This window comes from Rhinopithecus roxellana, chromosome 6, assembly GCF_007565055.1.
Source record: "Rhinopithecus roxellana isolate Shanxi Qingling chromosome 6, ASM756505v1, whole genome shotgun sequence".
NCBI lineage: Eukaryota > Metazoa > Chordata > Mammalia > Primates > Cercopithecidae > Rhinopithecus > Rhinopithecus roxellana.
Window position 1 is genome coordinate 14,021,964 of NC_044554.1, and position 24,177 is coordinate 14,046,140.

Below are 24,177 nucleotides of genomic sequence, written 5' to 3' on the forward strand. Positions count from 1 at the left end.
AAATAATATATGTCTGACACATAACAAGTGCTCAATAAATAACTATAAAATTTACGATATAATTCAAAAACTAAAAATTAAAAAATTAAAACAAAATTAATTACTATATAATTCAAAACCAATAGTAGATAGTACAACACAACCTTATCTATATTCTCTTAGGAAGTAAAGAAATATCAAACTATTAACAGTATAAACTGCAAAATAATAAGAGAAGCTCTTCACTTTTATAGAACTTCAATCCCTTAATGGTTAATGAAAACTTAAACACCTAATTATTTTGATAGTATGAAACAACCATGCTTTTTAAACACGCCGTTTTAAGCACATTATCACACGCATCTACTTTCAATATCTAAATTTAAAAATGTTTCTTCAAAGAAATGTTTAACACTTACCGCATAGGGCAAACCAATGTAACTGTGTGAATGATGTGAGCTGCTGGTATATAACTGGTGGGGATAACTGTTGGATTTCTCAACTACCACAGGACTAGCTTCTACGGATTCTGGTCTGGGGGGAAAAAGTTGCATCAAAGAGAATTCCATTCATTTTTTTCTCTTAATCAATTAAAATGATAAAGTACTTATAGTAAAATATTGGCTATACATATACAATACCTACTTATAGCAGGTGGATGCACTATAGATAAGATATATCCCATCTAGATTATGTGTCATAAGCAAACTTCTGTTTAATTAAGTAAATGTCCCCCTCCAAGTTCAAATATACTTTCCCTCTCTCTCATTAAAAAAAATTACTAGAGGCCAAATATTATTTAATAAACCCTACTGGCACTGAGAAAACTAAGCAAAGGGGTGCAAAGAAGTGGTAGAAATAATTTAAGCAAGACTAAAACACACAGAATCTATATAGACCTCAAGTAGAACTGAAGTATGCATTTCAGTGTTCCAAAATATATGCATGTGTTGAGTGTGACCAGATATTAACATAATAGTGTCTTGGAAATGTCAGTAAACTTAAGGAATAGGAAGTTTCACAATACACCAGGATTATATGCCTGAAAAAAACATAAATAGCCACCTGTAAGATGAGCAATTCTGGTCTTAGATGATGGAGACTGACCAACTACTGATATAACATTTGCCCACTGTTGCTGACTTACAAGCTCCCTGGCCTCGCATTTTACATACATCACTTTCCCAACTTCTTTACTTTTACCAATCTTCCTGAGCTCTATTTGGTTAATTCCTATTGATCAACGAGGTTGTGAACCTACATCTGAGGTCAGTTCACACTAAAATTAATCTCTCCCTTGCAAATACTCAATAACATGATTTGTTTCTGTGCCTTTGTTTTACAAAACTATAACATCACTTGAAAAATTTTTCATGACAATCTTTATCCTACCTCCTATTCAAAACTTTCCATTAGAACTTAGTACTATTTGCACTATTATTTAATTTAAGAATTTGTAGTGGTTATATTCTGATTCGTCATGAGACTAGTGGCATAAAAAACATTTTTTACAGTCCACTGCTTCTTAATATACTGTCATCCCTTCACGAAGTCTCAATTTAGCTCTCAGTGGCTGCTGTTGTAAGCACTGTGGGCCAGAATTAGCAAAAAGAGGAGATACAAACTGAGGTTATCAAATGGTTCTAAAGGAGATTGCAAAGAGTCTCCAATATGTTCTGAATACAGTCATGCTTTGCTTAATGTTGGAGATACATTCTGAGAAATACACCATTAGGTGATTTCACTGTTGTGTGAACATGACAAGAGTGTACCTTACAGAAACCTAGATGGTATAGCCTACTACATACCTAGGCTAAATGGCATAGCTATTGCTCCTAGGCTACAAACCTATACAGCATGTTATGCACTGAATATTGTAAGTAATTGTAACACAATGCTAAGTTTTCTGTATCTAAACATATCTAAACAGAAAATAAGGGCTGGGTGTGGTGGCTCAGCCAACAATCTCAACACTTTGGGAGTCTGAGACAGGAGGGTCACTTAAAGCCTGGAGTTCCAGAATAGCTTGGGCAAGATAGCAAGATTTTCTCTACAGAAATTAAAAATTAAAAAAAAAAAACTAGCCAAGCAGGTTGGCACACGTCTGTAGTCCTAGCTACTTAGGAGGTTGAGGTGGGAGAACTGTTTGGGCCTAGAAGTTTGAGGTTACAGTGAGCTATGATCATGTCACTGCACTCTAGCCTGGGCAACAGAATGAGACTCTGTCTCTAAAAAAAGAAAAAAACATGTACAGTAAAAAGACAATATAAAAGATAGAAAATGGTACACGTGTAGAGGGCACCTCCAATATAATCTTACGGGACCACCATTGTATTATGTGGTCTGGTGTTGACCGAAACGTTGCTATGTGTGCATGACTGTACTTTGAAAACCAATATTCACCTGTAATCTCGGCACTTTGGGAGGCTGAGGCAGGTGGATCATGAGGTCAGGAGTTCGAGACCAGCCTGGCCAAGATGGTGAAACCCCATCTCTACTAAAAATACAATAAGTAGCCAGGGGCGATGGCAGGCACCCGTAATCCCAGCTACTTGGGAGGCTGAGGCAGGAGAATCGCTTGAACCCAGGCGGCAGAAGTTGCAGTGAGCTGAGAACGCACTACTGCACTCCAGCCTGGGGGACAGAGTTGAGACTCTGTCACACACACACACACAAAAAGAAAATAAAAGAAAATCAATATTCAGCTAAAGTCTATGCTGTTACATTAAGAATTCACTTATTCATTATTTTAAAAGAAATGTTTCTTAATTTCAAAATTAATAAATGCTCATTGTAGAAAATCTAAATATAGCAGTAATAAGGAAGTGAAAGCCCATGTCTCCACCCAACTCCCAAACATTCCCATGTTAATACTGCCATGTATCTTTCTCTATAAACTTTTCTATGCATCATTATATCTACACAATTTTTGCTTTATAAAATCCAAAAATATACTCTATGTATTCGTGATTTACTTTTTCCATCTTTAAATATCAACATATATACTTAATTCTTGGTAATAATTGCTTATTTCATTATAGGAATATAAATTTAACAATTTCCCCTACTGGTAGATAATGACATTACTTCTATTTTTCACTATTAAAAGTATTACTGCAAACGTACACCCATTTATCTTTTCTTCATAAATGACAGTATTTCTATAACATGAATTCCTGGAGGTACAATTGCTGAACAAAAGGGCAAATGTCCATAAAACTGACAGATACTACCAAACTGCCGTTGATTACAACAGTGACACTTTCTAAACTCTTTAAAAATTACATAGAAAGAAGAAGTGAAGTTTTAGCAACGATTTACAATACTATTATTAAAGCAACATGCAGGAACTGTGGCCAGAGCACAAAGATTCACTCTTAAAAATTTAGATCAAACTCTGCAAAATGTGTTACTAAAAGGTGTGAGCAAAACTTGGATATTTTGGAGTAGCGGCCATAACTTTTGCAGTTCGAGGTTCAACAGCAAAACTAGCATGAATTTCTTTTTCCTTCTTCCCAAATGTAAGGACAGAAGTGTTACATTTCTAAGTGTTATATATACTTCATAATTATTTATAGAAGTGTTTATATAATTATGTATCAAAACATAATCCATGATGCAGTGTTCATCCTATAGAAAAATGAGATTTCACATACATAATTTTGATATCATAGTTAGAGAGTGAAGAGCGTATATAGTGGTTTATACTCATTAATATACTGCTTTGTATGTTCTTTTTTTTTAACCTGTCAGCAGAAAGTATGTATATGTTCTAAAATCACTGAATCCAAAAAAGATTTTCTCTTTATCCATGGGAAATTTCCCAAAAGATATTCATTGCATACTCCAAGAATTCAAAATGTTCAAAAATTTTCAAAATGGTCAAAAATAAACTGCAATTACTTTTGCACCAACCTAGTAGCAGGTAATGAAATTATTCCCAATATATAAGCAACAAGGTATGGTCAAAACCACCATAATTTGTGATGAAGTCACCTTTCAAAACTCTGAATTCTGTTTCCAACAAGTAGAATAACCGAAATGCATAAAAGGGGATTCTAATATGCAACTCAGCTCTGTAACTAAAATGGTAAGTATATTCTCTTGTTAATACATAAGCCAATACTTAGGTGCTGATTGCTTCTTTTAGAAATTCCCCAACAGCTAAAAAATGCAGAAGGAATAAATAAATTAGAAAAATAACTACACTGCAACCCTTAAGAAGTTATGTATCTAGGCAACAAATAACCATGGATGATGAAACTCTTAGGTAAAAGGTTGATAGGTAGACAAGATGACAATACCTGAATCTGTTGATCATTATTATTATCATTAGGAGTTAGACAACCAAGCTTTATTTGCCTCTCCTAATGCTATGTGATAGGAAGTACACCATCCCACCTACAAAATATCATACTGAAAAGAAAAAGAGAAAAGGAAAAGAACAGAACTTGAAGCTAATTATATCTCTAAATCCAAATACCAGTTTATCAGAAATATGGGGGAAGTTGAATATTACATGACACCAGAAGGAGGCAATCAGCCAACTCCAGAATGTTAAAACTTCTATAGGCCAAAATTTCCAGTTTCTTCACCAAGTCTACAGCATAAAGGAAAACAAATTTTAAAAGAGGGGGGTTGTTATAGATGAAGACAGATTCAAGAGACATTTCAAGCAAATGCAGTGTGTGAATTTTGTTTGGATCCCAATTTGAACACATTACAAAAAGTTGTTGTTTTTTTTTTTTTTTTGAGACAGAGTCTCACTCTGTCGCCCAGGCTGGAGTGCAGTGGCCGGATCTCAGCTCACTGCAAGCTCTGCCTCCCGGGTTCACACCATTCTCCTGCCTCAGCCTCCTGAGTAGCTGGGACTACAGGCGCCCGCCACCGCGCCTGGCTAATTTTTTGTATTTTTAGTAGAGAGGGGGTTTCACTGTGGTCTCGATCTCCTGACCTTGTGATCTGCCCGCCTCGGCCTCCCAAAGTGCTGGGATTACAGGCGTGAGCCACCGCGCCCGGCTACAAAAAGATTTTTGAGACGAGTGAGAAAATCTGAAGATGAACTGGATATTTTATGTTAATTTTGTTATATAATAGTACTGTAACAGAACAAAAAAGTCCTTAACTGCTAGTGATAGATAACTGAATAATACATGGGTGAAATAATACCTGGGTGAAACTGGAATTTGTTTTAAAATACTTAAGAGGCTGGGCGCGGTGGCTCACGCTTACAATCACAGCACTTTTGGGGGCAAAAAGGGAGGATCACGTGAGGCCAGAAGTTCGTGACCAGTCTGGGCAACACAGCAAGATCCCACCTCTACCAAAAAATGAAAAAATTAGCTGGGCATGGTGGCTCACACCTAAAGTCCTAAGCTTCAGCTACTCAGGAGGCTGAAGCAGAAGGATCACTTGAGACAGGGAAGTTGAGGATGCAGTGAGCTATGATCATACCACTGTCAGCCTAGGATGACAGAGTGAGACTCTGTATCAAAACAAGAACAAAAAAACCAACTGAAAGACAGATGAAACAAGATTGGCAAAACTTTGAATACTGCTGAAGCTAAATAATGGCCACCTGGGATTACTATTCTGTTTTACATATCATCATGTATATATTTGCATTTCCATACTAAAAAGTGGAAATAAAAAAGTTCCTCAAGCATTTTTATCTTACATTTAGTATCTCTATACACTGGGTACCAGCAAGAACAGTAGTCTATCGTTTTTCCTCCAACTCACAAAGATGTCCTGGGCATTTCTAAACTCCTATTTGTAGAATATCTCTTAACCCTTACTCCTTAATTTCAACACATTTTTCAAGGTTTATTTCAAGTATTCTTAAAAGAGCCCTTTCTTGACTGCTTCAACTCCCTAATTTTAGTATTCATGAAGCACTTCTTTACTGTATTGTTATTACTTTTCACATTTTTGCGCTCTGCTAACAATCTTCTATTATGCATCTATTATTTTTTTTTCCCAAACTCTTTCTTAATGAGACATTTTCTCCAGTAGAAAGAATGCCATATTCACCTCTGAACTTGAGGTTTTTTATTTGTAAAGTGGGAATAAGGATATTTGCTTTACCTTCTTCCCAGCAAAATGAAGTTCGAATGATATAAAGGATGGGCAAATGCATTTTCTCAACTATAATGCCTTACACAGATACATTACGCTACTTATTTGTTCAGAATTTGCTCTCAAGTAGAACTACAAATACTCTGAAGCTCCTTAAAAATTGTTTTATAACTTCAGTTCATAATAATTCAAACTTCCAATAGAGTGATTCGATGTACAAGCCCAACGATACCTGCTTTCAATAAATCACTAATTTTGCTAGAGGAGACAGAACCTATTACCCTAGTAAAAGAAATTTACTACAAATAATATATAGGAAAAACTCAGTAATGCTGGAGGAAGACAATACCCCATGCATACGCAAAAAGACAGGAAAATATGGCAGGTGGAATCTTCAAGTAGTATGTAAAGGTCAGACTTCAGGAATAGTGTTTATTCATGTAAGCAGTCTCTCAAAAGCAAGTAATATCTAAATGCCTGTAATAGATAGAGTCAGATTTTCCTTTGGAGGTTTGGATTTAGAAAAACATCACAATAAACTGTATCTCTCTGTGATCTTATAACATAAACATCTGACACAAATTCAAGTACTTGCACTGAAATCTCATGGCAGCATTTGGTATAAAGTGGTAGTCATCTGGAATGATCCCAAATATACTTAAATTTTTTTTCCTAGCTCCAAATTAAATAGCAAATTTTTTAAAACATCAAAAAGCTCACAGAGACCCCCAGAGACTACATCCATTTAAACCACTTTGATAGCACTGATTAAACAAATATTGAGGGCTTAATGTTCACTAGCAACCATCAGAGACACAAAGATAAGACATTGTCTCTGCCTTCAAGGAACTTACAATAAAATAGTTTTCTTTCTTTTTTTTTTTTTTTTTTTTTTTTTTTTTTTTTTTTTTTTTTTTGAGACGGAGTCTTGCTCTGTCACCCGGGCTGGAGTGCGGTGGCCGGATCTCAGCTCACTGCAAGCTCCACCTCCCGGGTTTACGCCATTCTCCTGCCTCAGCCTCCCGAGTAGCTGGGACTACAGGCGCCCGCCACCTCGCCCAGCTAGTTTTTTGTATTTTTAGTAGAGACGGGGTTTCACCGTGTTAGCCAGGATGGTCTCGATCTCCTGACCTCGTGATCCGCCCGTCTCAGCCTCCCAAAGTGCTGGGATTACAGGCTTGAGCCACCGCGCCCGGCTAATAGTTTTCTTTCAATCAATAAACATTTGAGCACACACTAAGTACCAGGCAGTGAGATACTGTACCAAATGCTAGAAATAAAAAAATAAAGTGGTCCTTCTTAAGAAACTGACTTACAGGCAAACAAACAAGTGTAACAATAATTACAGTAGTGTCATCAGAGGTATGCACAGGAGCCTTCATAATAGTAGTCACATTTAAGCAAGTTTTAAAGAATGGCAATTTAACAAGTCCATGAAATAGAGAAGGCAAAGAAATGGAGAAAGTACTCCAGACAGAAAGCACACATGCAGTCAAAGCTATCAACATGACACATTTAAGCACGTTTCTCTAAGCATGATCTACAGACAACCAGCAGCACAATTACCTGTAGTGCAAGTTGTTACTTTTCACAGCTCTACTTAAATGTAATGAACCAGAATATTTAAAGATTGGGCTTAGAAATCTACATTTCAATAAACATCTTCGATTTTATGTTCACTGAAGTTTAGGAAGAACAGACTGAACAAGAATTACTAAAATTCAGAACAGTTAAAGGAGTGGAGGATGTGCCAGAGATGAGAACAGACAAGGACTAGTTCAAGAAGAACCCTGCGTATCCAGCTAAGGAATGAATATGATCTCTTATCCTGAAAAACTACACAGAGGGCCAGGCACAACAGCTCACACCTGTAATCCCAGCACTCTGGGAGGCCAAGGTAGGAGGATGGCTTCAGGCCAGCAGTTTGAGACCAGCCTGGGAAACATAAAAAGACCACATCTCTAAAACAACAACAAAACAAAACAAAAACAAAACAGAAAAATGGCCAGGCATGGCAGCTCACACCTGTAATCTCAGCACTTTGGGAGGCTGAGGCAGGAGGATCACTTGAGCTCAGGAGTTTGAGTCCAGCCTGGGCAATATAGTGAGACCCCATCTCAAAACAAAAACAGAAACACACATAAAAAGAAAAACAAAAACTACACAGAGTCACTACTGGTTTCTCTCTCCCAAGCAAGTTAATGATGTAAGTGGAGTAGTGTTATGACAAAATAAAACTAAGAGCTCGAAATGTGACGCTGGGTAATCTGTAAATAACTCTCCTAGATTCAGTAGGCTCAGTAGAAGCCCTGAAACTGATCAGAGCAGGTAAAAAGTACTACCTCTCCAAGACTCCTTCCATCATCCTCACTCACAAATAGGTACATTTCCTCTGCTCAATCTGAATTCTTCACTTTTCTGAAAAGCACTTGGCACTGTGTCTAGTTTCAAAGTGATCCTCCTGAGTGTATGGCATCCAGGGTCCAAACTGGTAACTTTTTTATTTAACAAAGAGATATTAAAGCATGTAACTTGCGGGCTGGGCGTGGTGGCTCACGCCTGTAATCCTAGCACTTTGGAGGCCGAGGCGGTGGATCACCTGAGGTCAGGAGTTCAAGAACAAGCCTGACCAACATGGTGAATCCCCGACTCTACTAAAAATACAAAATTAGCTGGGCATGATGGCGCATGCCTGTAATCCCAGCTACTCAGGAGGCTGAGGCAGGAGAATCGCTTGAACCCGGGAGACGGAGGCTGCAGTGAGCCGAGATTGTGCCATTGCACTCCAGCCTGGGTGACAAGCAAAACTCCATCTCAAATAAAGGTAGGTAGGTAGGTAGGTAGGAAGGAAGGAAAGAAGATAGATAGATGGACGGACGGACGGACAGACAGAGCAACTTGCTTTTACAACAAATCTCCAATTTTTTCCCTTTTTTTTTCCCTTGAGTTCCTTCAACTCTCAAGTACAGGGCCAACTACCTTAATGATTTGCCTTCATTTTTTTATGAGTTACAGAACACAGGGTACATTAACCATTGTTAGGTTCATCTGATACAATGACCTGTGAAAATAAAAGACTTTGATGAATCTATCAATTACACTACCAACAAAAGTCATTCTTAATTCTCTTGCCTTTCTTTAAAAAAAAAAAAAATTTAGCAACCTTCCTTTTTTCTTTTTTTTTGAGACAGAGTCTCACTCTGTCACCCAGGCTTGGAGTGCAGTGATGTATCTCTGCTCACTGCAAGCTCCACCTCCCGGGTTCAAGCCGATTCTCGTGTCGCGGCCTCCTAGTAGCTGGGATTACAAGCATGCACCACCACGTCCGGTAAGTTTTTGTATTTTTAGACCAGGTATCGCCACGTTGGCCAGGTTGGTCTCAAGCCCCCAACCTCAGGTGATCTGCCCACCTTGGCTCGCAAAGTGTGGGGATTACAGGCATGAATCACCACGCCTGGCCTGTTTTTTTTGTTTGTTTTTGTTTTTTTTTAAGAGACAAGGTGTTACTCTGTTACCCAAGCTGCAGTGTAGTGGTGTGACCACAGCTCACTGTAGCATCAAACTCCTGGGCTTGAGTGATCCTCCCACCTCAGCCTCCTGAGTAGATTACAGTCATGAGCCACTATGCCTGGCTAATTTTTTAAAAATTTTTTGTAGACAGCAGGGGTCTCACTATGTTGCCCAGGCTAGTTTCAGAAATCCTGGGCTCAAGCAATCCCCCCACCTTGATCTCTCAAAAGTGCTGGGATCATAAGCATGAGCCACTGGGCCCAGCCAGAATCAGCTTCAAGTGCTTATCTTTGATCTATAGCACATTACTATAAATTCTGAAAAGCAATCTTTACATAGACTTTAGAGTTGAGAGAATAAAATTATTATATATTTTAAGTTCTTAAATTCTTATAACTATAGGATCTGGAAAATTAGATCTTTAATCCTTCATCAACTAAACAGTATGCAAAAAATTTCATAGTAAAAATACTATCACTCAAAAAATACCATTACTTGTTAAAATTCTTTATACTGAAGAATTTTACATCCCTTCTCCTCCTACGTTCTGTCTCAATTTATTACATCATGGTCAGTAAACAATCACTTAGATAATATAGGTATTAATAGTAAATTTCAATCTCCCTCTCATCACTATTTAATTCTGCTAGTTTCCTAATGCCTTTAAAAAATTTCCAGCTTCCCAAAACAGGTATTAACCAGAACTGCTACTTTAAAAAACTTAGCATCCAATATACTGAAATCATGCCAATTTTTAAAGACTATTTATATATGAGGGACTTTTCATTCAATTACATAGCACCTGACATCTTTCTACAATGAAGAGGCTATAAAATATGTCTAGCTTTAGTTCTATCTCTTCTTAACAACGGAAATATAGTTAGGATATGGGCATTCAATAATCCTTCTTAATATAATAAACTTCAGGGTTAACTATTTGACCTTCAAGCAATATAGGCTGGGTGCAGTGGCTCATGCCTGAAATCTCAGCACTTTGGGAAGCCAAGTTGGGCAGATCACCTGAGGTCGGGAGTTTGAGACCAGTCTGGCCAACATGGTGAAACCCCATCTCTAATAAAAATACAAAAAAAAAAAATTAGTTGGGCATAGTGGTGCACATCTGTAATCCCAGCTATTTGGGAGGCTGAGGCAGGAGAATCGCTTGAACCTGGGACGCAGAAGTTGCAGTGAGCCAAGAGTGCGCCACTGCACTCCAGTCTGGGTGACAGAGTGAGACTTCTTCTCAGAAATAAAAATAAAAAATAAATAAAAATAAAAAATTACCTTCAAGCAATACGGTTCATAACTTAATGCTTACTATATGCCAAACCCTTTGCTAGGCGTTGTAGATATAGTGATAAAACAGGTTAAGATGTTTATAGTCATAAAGCTTATGTTTTAGTAAAAATATAAAGCATGGCAGCAATGAAATAAAACAACAGAAGTATTTCAGATACTATTATAGATAATGGAAAAGGGGAGGCCTCACTAGAATGTGATATTTGAGTTTAGCTAATATTATGCTAAGAACATAAGAATGATCCAGACAAAGGAAAGCATGAGTACAAAGACCCTAAGGCAGAAACAAATGTAAAATATTCAAAAGAACAACAACAAAAAATCAATTTGGAAGTAATAGTGGGATAAGAAGAGAATAGTGAGAAGAGATTAGAAAGGAGGGTCTTATGGTCATAAAAAGTTAATATTTTAAGTAAAACAGAAAGTCATTGAAAGCTTTTTAAGTGGGAGAATTATATGATCTGGTTTATGCTTCAGAAGTGTGGCAGCTTCTACAGAGAATAAATGATAGAAGGCAAAAGAGAAACATGGAGAGTATTCCACTCCAGTGTTAGTCAAGAGATTACAAAGGCCTGGATTAGGACAACAGTAGAAATGGATATAAGTGTACTGATTCAAAATATATTTTTGGCCAGGCGTGGTGGTTCATGCCTGTAACCCCAGCACTTTGTGAGGCAGAGGAGGGCGGATCACCTGAGGTCAGGAGTTCGAGACCAGCCTGGCCAACATGATGAAATCCTGTTAAAAATATAAAAATCACCTGGGCATGGTAGCACGCACCTGTAGTCCCATCTACTCTGGAGGCTGAGGCAGGAGAACTGCTTGAACCCAGGAGGCGGAGGTTGCAGTGAACCAATATCGTGCCACTGCACTCCAGCCTGGGTGACAGAGCAAGACTCCACAAAAATATACTTTGAAGGAGAACACAGTACTGACCAACAAATTAGACGTGGGGGTTAAGGGGAAAGGACCAATCAAGACTGACAGCTTAAGGTTTTAACTTTAGCAAATGGATAGAGATGGAGCCATTTAAAGAAATAGATGATGTGAGGGCAGTGGCTCACGCCTGTAATGCCAGCACTTTGGGAGGCCAAGGCAGAATCACCTGAGGTTGGGAGTTCGAGATCAGCCTGACCAACATGGAGAAACCCTGCCTCTACTAAACATACAAAATTAGCCGGGCATGATGGTGCATGCCTGTAATCCCAGCTACTTGGGAAGCTGAGGCAGGAGAATCGCTTGAACCTGGAAAGCGGAGGTTGCAGCAGTGAGCCAACATCGCACCACTGCACTCCAGCCTGGACAACAAGAGTGAAACTCCATCTCAAAAAAAAAAAAAAAAAAAAAGGAAAGAAAGAAAGAAAGAAATAGATGAGGACTGGTGCTGTGATTCATCCCTGTAAATCCAGCACTTTGGGAGGCCGAGGCAGGTGAATCACTTGAGGCCAGGAGTTTGAGACTAGCCTGGCCAACATGGTGAAGCCCATCTCGACTAAAAATAAAAAAATTAGCCAGGCTTGGTGGCTATCTGTAATCTCAGCTACTTGGGAGGCTGAGGCAAAAGGTTCACACGAATCCTGAAGGTGGAGATTGCAGTGAGCCAAGATCATGCCACTGCACTCTAGCCTGGGTGACAGAGCAAGACTGTCTCAAAAAAAAAAAAAAAAAAAAAAGAAAAGAAAAAAGAAAGAAAAAAAAAGAAAAGAAAAGAAAAGAAAAAAAGAAAAAGAAAAAAGAAGTAGATGAGCCTAAAAAACAACAACCAAAAGTAGATTTGGGGGCAGAAGAAGATCAAGAATTCTAAGTGAAGCTGTCAATTTGCGTATGCAAGTCTGAAGCTTAGGAAGATTATGACTGGAGATAAAAAACTGAGGGTAACCACACATAGAGATTATATTTAAAGCCAAGTAATAACCTAAAAACCAAGTTTTTTAAAAGAAGAGGGGACTGCAGTTGAACCTTAGACATTTAAAGTACCTGGGCATAACAGAATAAGCCAGGAAAAAATGAGCAATAGTGGTCAGTAAAGTGTGGTACCCAGAAATCCAAAATTAAACCTTTCTAGTAGGAAGAAAGGGAAGGGATGATTATTTACATCAAATCTGAAAAAATGTATATAAATTATACAAGACTACCAATTAGTTTGACAACACAGAAGGTTATAGTAGTGCTGTGCAACCTAATAAGTACAAACAGCTTTCTCAAGGAGTTTTGCTATAAAGAGGATTAGAGGAATGAAATAATAAAAAGGGGAAATAATTCTGTTATATTTGTATGTGATAGGAATGATCTAATAGAGAAACTGAAGATGCAAGAGACATGGGAAGACTGCAGCCAAGAGGGAAGAATGAAGATTTTGAAAAGGTGAGAAGGGATAAGATCCAGAGGGCAAGTGGAGGAACAGGACTCTAATTTTTTTAAAGTGACATTTTTCTTTTTTCTGTATTTTTTTTTGACACGGAGTTTTGCTCATCGCCCAGGTTGGAGTGCAGTGGCATGATCTCAGCTCACTACAACCTCTGTCTCCTGGGTTCAAGCAATTCTCCTGCATCTGCCTCCAAGTAGCTGGGATTACAGGCGCCTGTCATCACACCCAGCTAATTTTTTGTATTTTTAGTAGAGATGGGGTTTCGTCATGTTCAGCAGGCTGGTCTCGAATTCCTGATCTCAGGTGATCCACCCACCTCAGTCTCCCAAGTGCTGGGATTACAGGTGTGAGCCACTGCGCCTGGCCATTTTTCTGTTTTATAAGAGAAAAAACAGAATTTGAATATAAATACAAAATTTTAGATTGAAGTTGTGTCCCTAGGACCCATACAGTGGCTGGCATATAACAAGCCCTCAATAAATATTTACCAATTTAGAGCACTGAATTAGAACTTTTTTTTTTTTCTTTATGAGACACGGTCTCACTTTGTCACCCAGGCTAGAATGCAGAGGTGCGATCTCGGCTCACTGCAGCCTAGACCTCTCAGGCTCAAGCAATCACCCCACCTCAGCCCAAGTGGCTGGGACTACAGGCACAAGCAACCATACTTGGCTAACTTTGGTATATTTTTTTTTTTGTACAGATGGGATTTCATCATGTTGCCAAGGCCAGTCTTGAATTCCTGGGCTCAAGCAACCGGCCAGCCTCAGCCTCCCAAAGTGCTAGCAATACAGGTGTGAGCCACCACGCCTGGCCAGCACTTATTTCACTTAAAATCTTAACTTCTTATGGCCCCTAGGCCCTACTCCTCTAATCTCTTCTTAATATTCTTTCCTTGGTCTATTATCCCATTTTTGATATTTTTTTCCCTGTTCTTTAGGACAATCTAAATTAGTTCCTGCCTTGGACCTTTTGTACTTGCTGTTTCCTCTACATAATTACATTTAAAGAAAGTCATACCATTGAAATAGTACTTGCTTAAGCCAATAAAATCAGAGAAAAACTAGTACTCTTCATTAGAATCAGTACATTATCAAGATTTCTTTGCTCTAAACGAGTGGTAGGCAAACTAGAACCCCTGGGCCAAATCCAGCCTGCTTCCTGATTCTGCAGACAAAGTGTTATCGGAACACTGTCATGTCCATTCATTTACACACACAGTCTGCTTTCCAGCTGCAAGAGCAGAGTTGAGTAGTTACAACAGAAACCATATCATTGCAAGTCTTAAAGATTTACTCTTTGGCCCTTTACAGGAAAGTTCTGTTGACCCTTGTTCTAAATTTAATTCTAAATTCCAAAATAATTAGGGAAGTAAAAGAGGATTTTCAACAACACACACATACTTTTTAATAATCAGGAACCAAATTAAATTTAAAAATGAGAAAATATATGGAGAAACTGAGCTAGCTATAAAATCTAGTATTAAATGTCACATGTTGACCCAGGTTTTTAAAACTCTATTCCCTTAAATAATCAAATTTTAAATGTCACAATAGGAGTTTTTTAAAAGCCCAGCATTTAATCCTTCACTTGGCTGAATAAAATTATCATGAGATTTCCTGGTATTAAAAAATGAGGATTTTGGCCATGCACTGGGGCTCACGCCTATAATCTCAGCACTTTGGGAGGCCAAGGCAGACAGATCGCTTGAGCCCAAGAGTTCAAGACTAGCCTGGACAACATGGCGAAACCCTGTCTCTACAAAAAAATACAAAATTAGTCAGGTGTGATGGTGTGCACCTGTAGTCCCAGCTACTCGGTGTGCTGTGATAGGAGGACTGCTTGAGCCTGGGAGGTGGAGGCTTCAGTGACCCATGATCACACTACTGTACTACATATAGCCTGTGCAACCTTGAGGTCCTTTATTTGAGACCCTATCCCACCCCCCCAAAAAAGGGATTTCACACAATTGTCTACTATAGCTGCTGAAACACAGGGTATTTCCATTTCCTTTTCTTTCTCCTAAGAGCACAGTTATCGTCTTGTGCAAGCTCCTTGGGAATGTCTATGGTAGGAGAAGGGTTAAAAGTGCTCTAAGCCCTTCACTTCCATTTTAACCAGAGTTGTTTTCCTTTTATCTGTTTTACATATTTTGTTTCTGCAGAAGTATTTGAAAAGCACAGGTAGTAATAATTTCAACTGATAACTAACAGCACTGGTTTAGTGAGAAAAAGCAAGACATGGATCTAAAATAGACCAGGAATATCACCCTAGTTCTGATACCTTACAATCCGTGACTTCAGGGAAGTTAGTTAACCCTTCTGAGCCTTTGCTTTCACATCAGTGGGAAGAAGTTAACATTGAGCTCACAGTATAAAAATAATGCAGTAACACATGTAAAACATTTACCTGGCACAGCAGCACTCAACAAATTGTAATTCATACCTTCTTCTCTTACTATTAAGTTGAACAATACAGAATTACTGATATCAGACCAACTCTGACCTATAAAAATGGCATTCATATAGTTCAACTTAATCCTGCAAAACTCAACTGTGCAGAGGAGAGTTACCAGAGGGTAGAAAGACCTCCTTACAAGGGTGGCCCCTGGCTGGCATTTGGGAATTTAGCTGGTAAACAGTTCCCTACATTGGTAAGAAACTTTCCTCAAATGATAAGGGTAGCTTACTCTGCCTACACTGTTTATACAAACAATATGGTTTATGTTGTATACCTATTTTCTTTCTGGGAGTCTGGAATTTTGGTACATTCTAGGCAGGTGCCTACGTGCCATCCCTCAATAAAAACTTTGGGTACTGAGTCTCCAATGAGCTTCCTTGGTAGACAACATTTCACATGTATTGTCACAATTCACTGCTGAAGAAATTAAATGCATCCTATGTGCCTCAATGGGGAGAAGCCTCATGGAATCTTGCATCTGCATTCCTCCAGGTTTCACTCCATGTACCTCTTCCCTTTGCCGATTTCGCTTTGGATTATTCTGCTGTAATAAATCTTAGCCATGAGTACAACTACATTCTGGATCCTGTGAGTCCTTCCAGCAAATCTTTGAGCCTGGAGATGGTCTTGGGATCACATATGACACATCAACTTTTAAAATACAACTAACTATTTTAATGGCAATTTTGTTAAACTGTATTGTACATAGTCTTAACTTCTCAGAATATATTACATAAAATTAGATGGCAAGGTAAATTTTGATGTATTTACATGCTATCATAATGTGATACTCTCAAGAGTTAAATTCTATAAACCTACTTTCTCCGACACTAAATGTCCCAAACTGCCAGGGTATTGACTTCTTCTGAGTAGACAAAAACTTTCAGGAATGCAATCTGGCAACATATATCAGTAGCCTTTAAAAAGATCTTGCATTCCATTTGACCTAGTAATTCTAGATCATTTATTCTCAGTAAATCACTAAAGACATGCACAAAAATTATGCCAGAATGCTGATTTCACTGTAATATTTGGCTCAAACAACTTACATATTCAATAAGAGACTGATTAAAACTTAATTTTGGTACACCTCTAGACTGGAATACCACGAAACCATTCAAACAGGAGTTTGAAGAAAGGAAGAAAAAAAGAAAGCCTTTGCATACTATTAGAATGAGTCTGAATTTAGACTTAAAGGCAACAAGGAACCAGTGATGTAAAAAACTGGGAAAATTAAATGACTTATGTGTTTTTAGAAAAAATTATGGTTTATGTGTATTGTTGTCTTTGAGTGAAAAACAGAATATATGAATAAAAGGGCTTTTTTGGTGTAAATTTACTAGAGAGGACGAGAGAGAAACAAGAGAGAATTAGTACGTTAGTATAGTACTAATTTTATTAAGTTTGAACTACTCACAGAACATCTAAAGTGGTCTAGTAATGCAGAGGGCTATGTGAGTGGAGCTCATGAGAGAATTAGGTAAGGCTGATTTGGAAGTCATGAGCATACAAAAACAGTGAAAGCTATAAAGTAGATGAAATTTCCAGGACAGTTTACAAAGTAAGGTAGTGCAGATCCCTAGAAAACACAAATATTTAAGAAAAAGAAGAAACATTTAAAAAGGAGATCATGCCATAAAAAGAAAACCAGATGGAAAAAGAGTTTGGCAATTCCTCAAAATGTTAAATGTGGAATTATGTCATGACCTAGCAATTCCACTCCTAGCTATAAAACCAGAAGACCTTAAAACAGGGAGTCAAACAGATACTTGTACACCAGCGTTCACAGCAGTATTATTGACAATAGCCAAAAGGTGGGAACAACCCAAAGTGTACATCAAGAGATGAATGGATAAGCAAAATATAGTACATCTATACAATGGACTACTATTCAGCCATAAAAAGGAATGGAATTCTGGTGTATGCTATAACATGGTTGAATCCTGAAAACATTATGCTAAGTAAAATAAGCCGGACATAAGAGAATAAGTATTTTATAATTCCACTTATATGAGGTATCTAGAATAGGCAAATAGAGATAGAAACTAGAATAGAGGCTACGAGGTACAAGGAGAAGCGGGAAAGAAGGAGTTATTTAATGAATGCAGAGTTTCTATTTGGGATGATAAAGTTCGAAAACAGTAGTGATGGCTGCACAACACTGTGAATGTACTTACTGCCACTGAATTGTTCACTTAAAAATGATTAACATGATAAATGTTGTATCTATTTTGCCACATCTTAAACATATATGTATTTTTTCACTAAAGCCAAAGGTAAAGAGAGTCAACAGTATCAAATTCTGCTGCGAGATCGGGCAATATAAGAAGACCTGAAAACTAGGCATGGGCCTTAATGTGATGGTAGCATGGTCACAGTAATAACTAAATTATACATAGCAGGTGGAAGAATAAAAGGAAGAACACCATAAGGATTTGGACATCTGAATGGACCTACGTTTTAGACCGTGCCCAATTACAGGAATTAGAGGCACAGATAAAATTGACAAAGGGTCAAGACTTAATCCAAATAAGTCACCCAGGCCCTACCTTTGACCCCTTCAGGTGATACTGGGAGCCCGGAGAAGGTGAAATGCTGCTCCTAAGCCTTGGTAAGTAAAGCAGGTAGAACAAATAGTGTGGCAAGGCTGGCTTGCATCTGGCTCCAAGGGAGTATCAGGGTGTGGTTTCCTTTCCCTCAGAGATATCGAAGACTGAAAGTAGCATTCTCCTGGCCTAGAATCGGTGATAGTGGATCTTCAGAGGGCAATTCATTGACTCCCCCAACAACACTGTCACAAAACTACTGGTAGATCAGCTACTGTGATCTGCCTGGTATGGGACTGACTATAGTGGGACTGAATTATTCTTGGAAATGGGGTCACTGCTGCTCCAAACTGATAATCAGGCACTATCCTAGGAGGTATTTTATGGAGCAGATAGTCCAATCTCCAGTTTTACAGACCAGGAGATGACTGATCTAAGTGTCACAAACTCTACATCCAAGTCCTACCTCTACCACTAAAGTCACTATATACCCTTGGAACATGCCACATAACTACTCTGGGGTCTCAGTGTCCATATTTGTAAAATAAACTCTGAACTCTTAATTCTAAGTCAACATGGTATTATAATAGCAAAGAAAAAAATACCTTGAAGTCCTTAAATTGGTCTAGCATTTTTCCCATCAAACTGCATTGTCCCTACTATCCCTGTGAAATTTACCAGAGTACTATTTATGACTGTTGATTATTTACTTAATGAAGCAAACAGCCTATATTACAAAATGGTACTGGATCTTATTTTAGACTAGAGTTACCCAAAGCCTAAATTTTGGTAGTCCTAAATTTATACGACTTTAATTTTCATTACTTCACTAACTTTACAAATATAGAGAACATTTTTGGTCATCAGAAGTATAATTATTTTGTTTTACTTTTTTGAGACAGGGTCTTGCTCTGTCACCTAGGCTGAAACGCAGTGGTATGATCATGGCTCACTGCAACCTGGAACTCCTGGGCTCAAGTGATCCTCCCTCCTCAGCCTCCCAAGTAGCTGGGCCTACAGGCATGCACCACCATGCCAAGCTAATTTTTAAAATTTTTTTATTTTGTAGAGACCGGGTCTCATTGTATTACCCAGGCTGGTCTCAAACTGCTAGGCTCAAGCCTCAGACTCCCAAAGTACTGGAATTATAAGCATAAGCCACTGCACTGAGCTGAACTATTTATGTAATATTTCCATTCTTAAAAATGAAAACAGGCTATTTACAAACGTGTTGTAATTCTAAATTAACGTCAAAAACATTAAAGGAAGAACAACCACTACTCTGTTTGCAATAATCTATTTGATATTGCCACATTTTTCTGGAACCACTTTACAAATTTAAAATCTTATTTGTTTTATACCAAAATGTCCTTATTCATTAAAAAATCATCATAAATTATCATCTAAGCCACATCATATATTATTAGTGCAGAAATTTAAGTAAGTTAGAACTGAAAATCTAAAAAGGGAAAAATGCCAATCATTATATTGAGAGAGGCATTTAGAGAAAAAGAACAGTTTAGAATGATTGAATAAATAAGCTCTAATTCCTCAGAAATTGGACTTAAAGGATGTTCTTCTTCCCAATTAAAAATCTAATTTCTTCTCTGTATAAACTCTCAAACTGTAAGTGGGTTTTGATGAGGCTCACACCAGCATCTTAGATCCTAGGTAAAACCTCTAATTTTCCCTTTGAGTGTTAAGACCTCCAATAACATACACCTCAATAATATAACCATAGCCAGTGTATGTTATTGAAGGCATAACATGAATAGGTTATACTAATTGTTATATTAATAGGTGTAAAAAATCTCCATGACTTCTCAATATACTCCTTCAGATTTGTGATCAAAATTTGTCTACTTCTTTTCTCTCTGTTACAATATATTATTTTTAAATATTTGTATTAAAATACATAAGAAATTTAAAAATAAAGAGCAAATGAAGTTTGGTATGACAATTGTCCTCAGTTCATCACATGTGGCACTTCACTTCATTTTACTCCTCTATTAACTAAATGTGACTCTTCTGACCTATGTGGCAGCATGAATCTGGAGCCAAGCAACTCTGGGTTCAAACTTAACTCTACTTTTTATTAATTATGTGGCCATAGGCAAATATGTTAATCTCCTTGAGCTGCATTTCTTATAAAATGAAAATAATACCTGCCTTTTTGCTGGGATGATTAAGATATTTTATATAAAACATCTTGCTCAAAGTAGGGGAGCTGCTTAACACTGTTACAGAACATTATATGAATACAATGAGCTCTGTATTACAAGCGAAAAAAAATAAGAAAAAATTGTTTACGATTAAGTATGAAACAAATGAAAAATTCAGCATCACCCTAAGAACAGGTGTAAACATGGCTGGGCACAGTGGTTCATGCCTGTAATCCCAGCACTTTGGGGGCCAAGGTGGGCAGATCATTTGAGCCCAGAGTTCGAGGCCAGCCTGGTCAATGTGGTGAAACACTGTTTCTACTAAAAACACAAAAATGAGCTAGGTGTGGTGGCATGCACCTGTAATCTCAGCTACTTAGGAGGCTAAGACATGAGAATCCCTTGAGCCTGGAGGTTGCAGTGAGCCAAAATTGCCCTACTGCACTCCAGCCTGGATGACAGAGCGAGACTCTGTCATAAAACAAACAAACAACAAAAAAAGAATAGTTGTAAACAATACAAGGACAGCACTTTAAAGCAGGCTTTTGAATACAAAAACAAAGCCACGCTTAAATGAAAGCACCTCCAATTAGTACAAACAAATCAACACTCACTTTAAAAGCAGCAGAAAAAATAGTTTCTTCATAGTGGATTAAGTGTCAAGAAATCACAAGCAAAAATGTTAAGCACTGAGAGAAAAAAGAACAAGTAAAAAGTTTTTGCAAATATTTCATTATATACAAAATATGTTAGAATCTTCAATTATACAAATTCAAACTAAAAATACCTGAGCACCAGTTGAGCACAGGGTTCATGCCTGTAATCCCAACACTTTGGGAGGCCGAGGCGAGTGGATCACCAGGTCAGGAGTTCAAGACCAGCCTAGCCAACATGATGAAAACCCATCACCACTAAAAATACAAAAATTAGCTGCATGTGGTGACACGCACCTGTAATACAGCTACTCAGGAGGCTGAGGTAGGAGAATTGCTTGAACCCAGGTGGCGGAGGTTGCAGTGAGCGCAGATAGAGCCACTGCGTTCCAGCCTGGGCGACACAGCAAAACTCCACCTGGTTGCTGGGGGTGGAGGGAACCCAAGCACCAATAAACTAATGACTCCTGTCAGCAGGTGGCTCTAGTGACACTGGAAACAATTATCAAATACTATAGTAAAATACAGTTCGTAAAAAATGTATCAATTCTCAGAAATTTGGAGTCAAAAAAAGTCATGTCAATACTTCAATAATGAATATTAGTGGTAATACTATTTAAAAGGAAAACAAGGTTAGCAATCATGTTCTCACTGTTTGAGAAAGGTAACCGTTTTTGTTTTTGTTTTTACTTTAAAAAATGGCTAGGAAAGAAGAAATTTAATATTTTCCACTTACAGCTCTTCCTACTTTCTAGCTCCAGAAGGGTTTCCTTTTTTTTTTTTTTTTTGCTTATGTAACCAATTTAAATACTTACTCTGAACCTGCAGCCATTTCCAAGTATGACGTCTCTGCTGTATCAACCCCCAATGGGATCACTATGCTCATGACGTTCGCCTCTGGTAAATTCGATTACTATGGAGTCCTATGCATTGGTATCCAAAACACTGGGGCATGCCAGCCACAGTGCTCATTGCAAACATCTAAGTGCATCCACAAACCCTGTTTAAAAGAAAAGGAAACAAAAAAGCAACAGTCACACTATAACAGTAAGTAAAATAACATAAATAAAACATTCTTTATTAAAAACTCAATATAAATTGAAATTTGCTTAGAGTCTCTCTCATTAATTTTTCTGGAATTGAGTTATGTGATCATGATCAAAAGAAAAGTTTCTAAATCACAATCTTTCTGAGGGAATGAATTTAGGATGCCAGAAGAAGATTACTAAGGCATATTTAGTGAAGAACCAAAAATATTCATTTTAAAGGATAAAATGTAATTTCTTACAGTGCCAGTATGCAAAAATAAGTCTTCTTTGTTCAGTGAGTGATCTAACAATATACTAACAAATACTGAGTACTTACTATGGACTAAGCACCATAATCAGCTTTTTACATGGATGGTCTATTTAATCCTCCTAATTCTAAGGTAGGTATCTCCATTTTACCACTGAGGAAAAGAAAACCAAAACAGGCTAATACTGAAAAGCACTGTGTAATTGTCTATTATTGTATATTTTCATATTATAATAATTAGTAGTCTGGTAGCTCTCCCCCAGCTACACATGGTTTAAAAATAACTTAATCGGCCGGGCGCGGTGGCTCAAGCCTGTAATCCCAGCACTTTGGGAGGCTGAGACGGGCGGATCACGAGGTCAGGAGATCGAGACCATCCTGGCTAACACGGTGAAACCCCGTCTCTACTAAAAATACAAAAACTAGCTGGGCGAGGTGGCGGGCGCCTGTAGTCCCAGCTACTCGGGAGGCTGAGGCAGGAGAATGGCGTAAACCCGGGAGGCAGAGCTTGCAGTGAGCTGAGATCTGGCCACTGCACTCCAGTCCGGGCGACAGAGCGAGACTCCGCCTCAAAAAAAAAAAAAAAAAAAAAACTTAATCAAGGTTGCTCCATTTAAGAGATGAAACCAGGATTTGAACCAATTCTACTCTATTGTTTGTATTTGTATGTAAGGGACACTATGTTATTGGTAATACATTCAATTACTGTACAGTAGTTGTCATTTTCTGTAACAGGTAAATCTAGGTATACTGTTGAGGGAGTTCTCTTTTTCTTCCATTAATACTGTTCAGTTATTAAAGAGTTAATACCCCCTAATTCAATTAGTAGAAAAAACTAAGTTTTTTTTTTTAAATTTACAACTGCAACTAAAAGATACTTAGCTTCAACATCAATTTTTCTAATTTAAATTCACTACATAACAGTGGCTATAGGTATGTTTATAAAATATCTACTCAAAGTCTTTTCAAAAATTATACAGGTGCAACTCAGGAACAAAACCAATATAGATAATCCTATAAATTAGAAAACAGTAACAGTCATTATCCTTGTCTCTGTAATGTAATACCTGAAATATTGAAAAGCAGTGTGCAATTGTCTACTATTACATATTTTTATATTATAATAATTTGTCATCTGGTAGCTCTCCTCCAGTTACACATAGTTTAAAAGTTCAAGGCTAGTTTTCTTGGAGAATTCAAACCACTATTAACACGTTATTTACCCACTTTGGTAATCTTCCCCCATAATGTATGAACTCAAAATCTGTATAATCTGTGAAACAGGAATTAACCTGGATATTCTCAAATGTTAACTAAATATTATAGGCAGCTATAAGAATTGCTACTTGAAGAAATACTGTTTTTTATGCTAGACTCATAAAAAGTCTTGCATTTTAGGTATATACTATATTTAGTGGTATACTTATTTACCAGAGGCAGACACTGAAAGGAAATCAAGTCATTATTAAAGTCTTTTAAGTAACTGAGTGATACTTCTAATTTAAAATAACCTACTTAGGTATTTATTTACCAGTATGTCTTTTTATATAAATATGCCATCCTCAATAAACACCACACTTGAGCTGTTTCAGTAAAGAGCTTGCCACAAACCTCCTTCAGACAATGACTTTTATTTGTGCTATTGCTGCTTGTCTTCCAAACTGCACAGTGCCTGGAACATAACAGCATTCTACAAAGAACTGGTGAATGCATTAGAGCACTTGAGATGAAACTGCAGCTCTGGCTTAACTAACTAAACGAACTATCACCCTGTATAATCAAGTGTCACTGAAAACAACTACATGACATTCCCATAACTGCATTTC

At 37.7% G+C, this 24,177-nt stretch overlaps 1 protein-coding gene across 2 annotated transcripts in view; it reads right to left on the reverse strand.

Moving 5' to 3' along the window:
• KMT2E (lysine methyltransferase 2E) overlaps window positions 1–24,177 on the reverse strand; it is a 101,489-nt gene that overhangs the window by 51,834 nt on the left and 25,478 nt on the right. For both annotated transcript variants that reach the window (XM_010380510.2, XM_010380503.2), the window contains 2 exons: window positions 21,871–22,055; window positions 399–513 (listed from right to left, as the gene is read on the reverse strand). In XM_010380510.2, coding sequence (XP_010378812.1) covers window positions 399–513; window positions 21,871–21,941 — 186 coding nt within the window. In that variant the 5' untranslated portion in view covers window positions 21,942–22,055. The remainder of the gene's footprint in view (window positions 1–398; window positions 514–21,870; window positions 22,056–24,177) is intronic.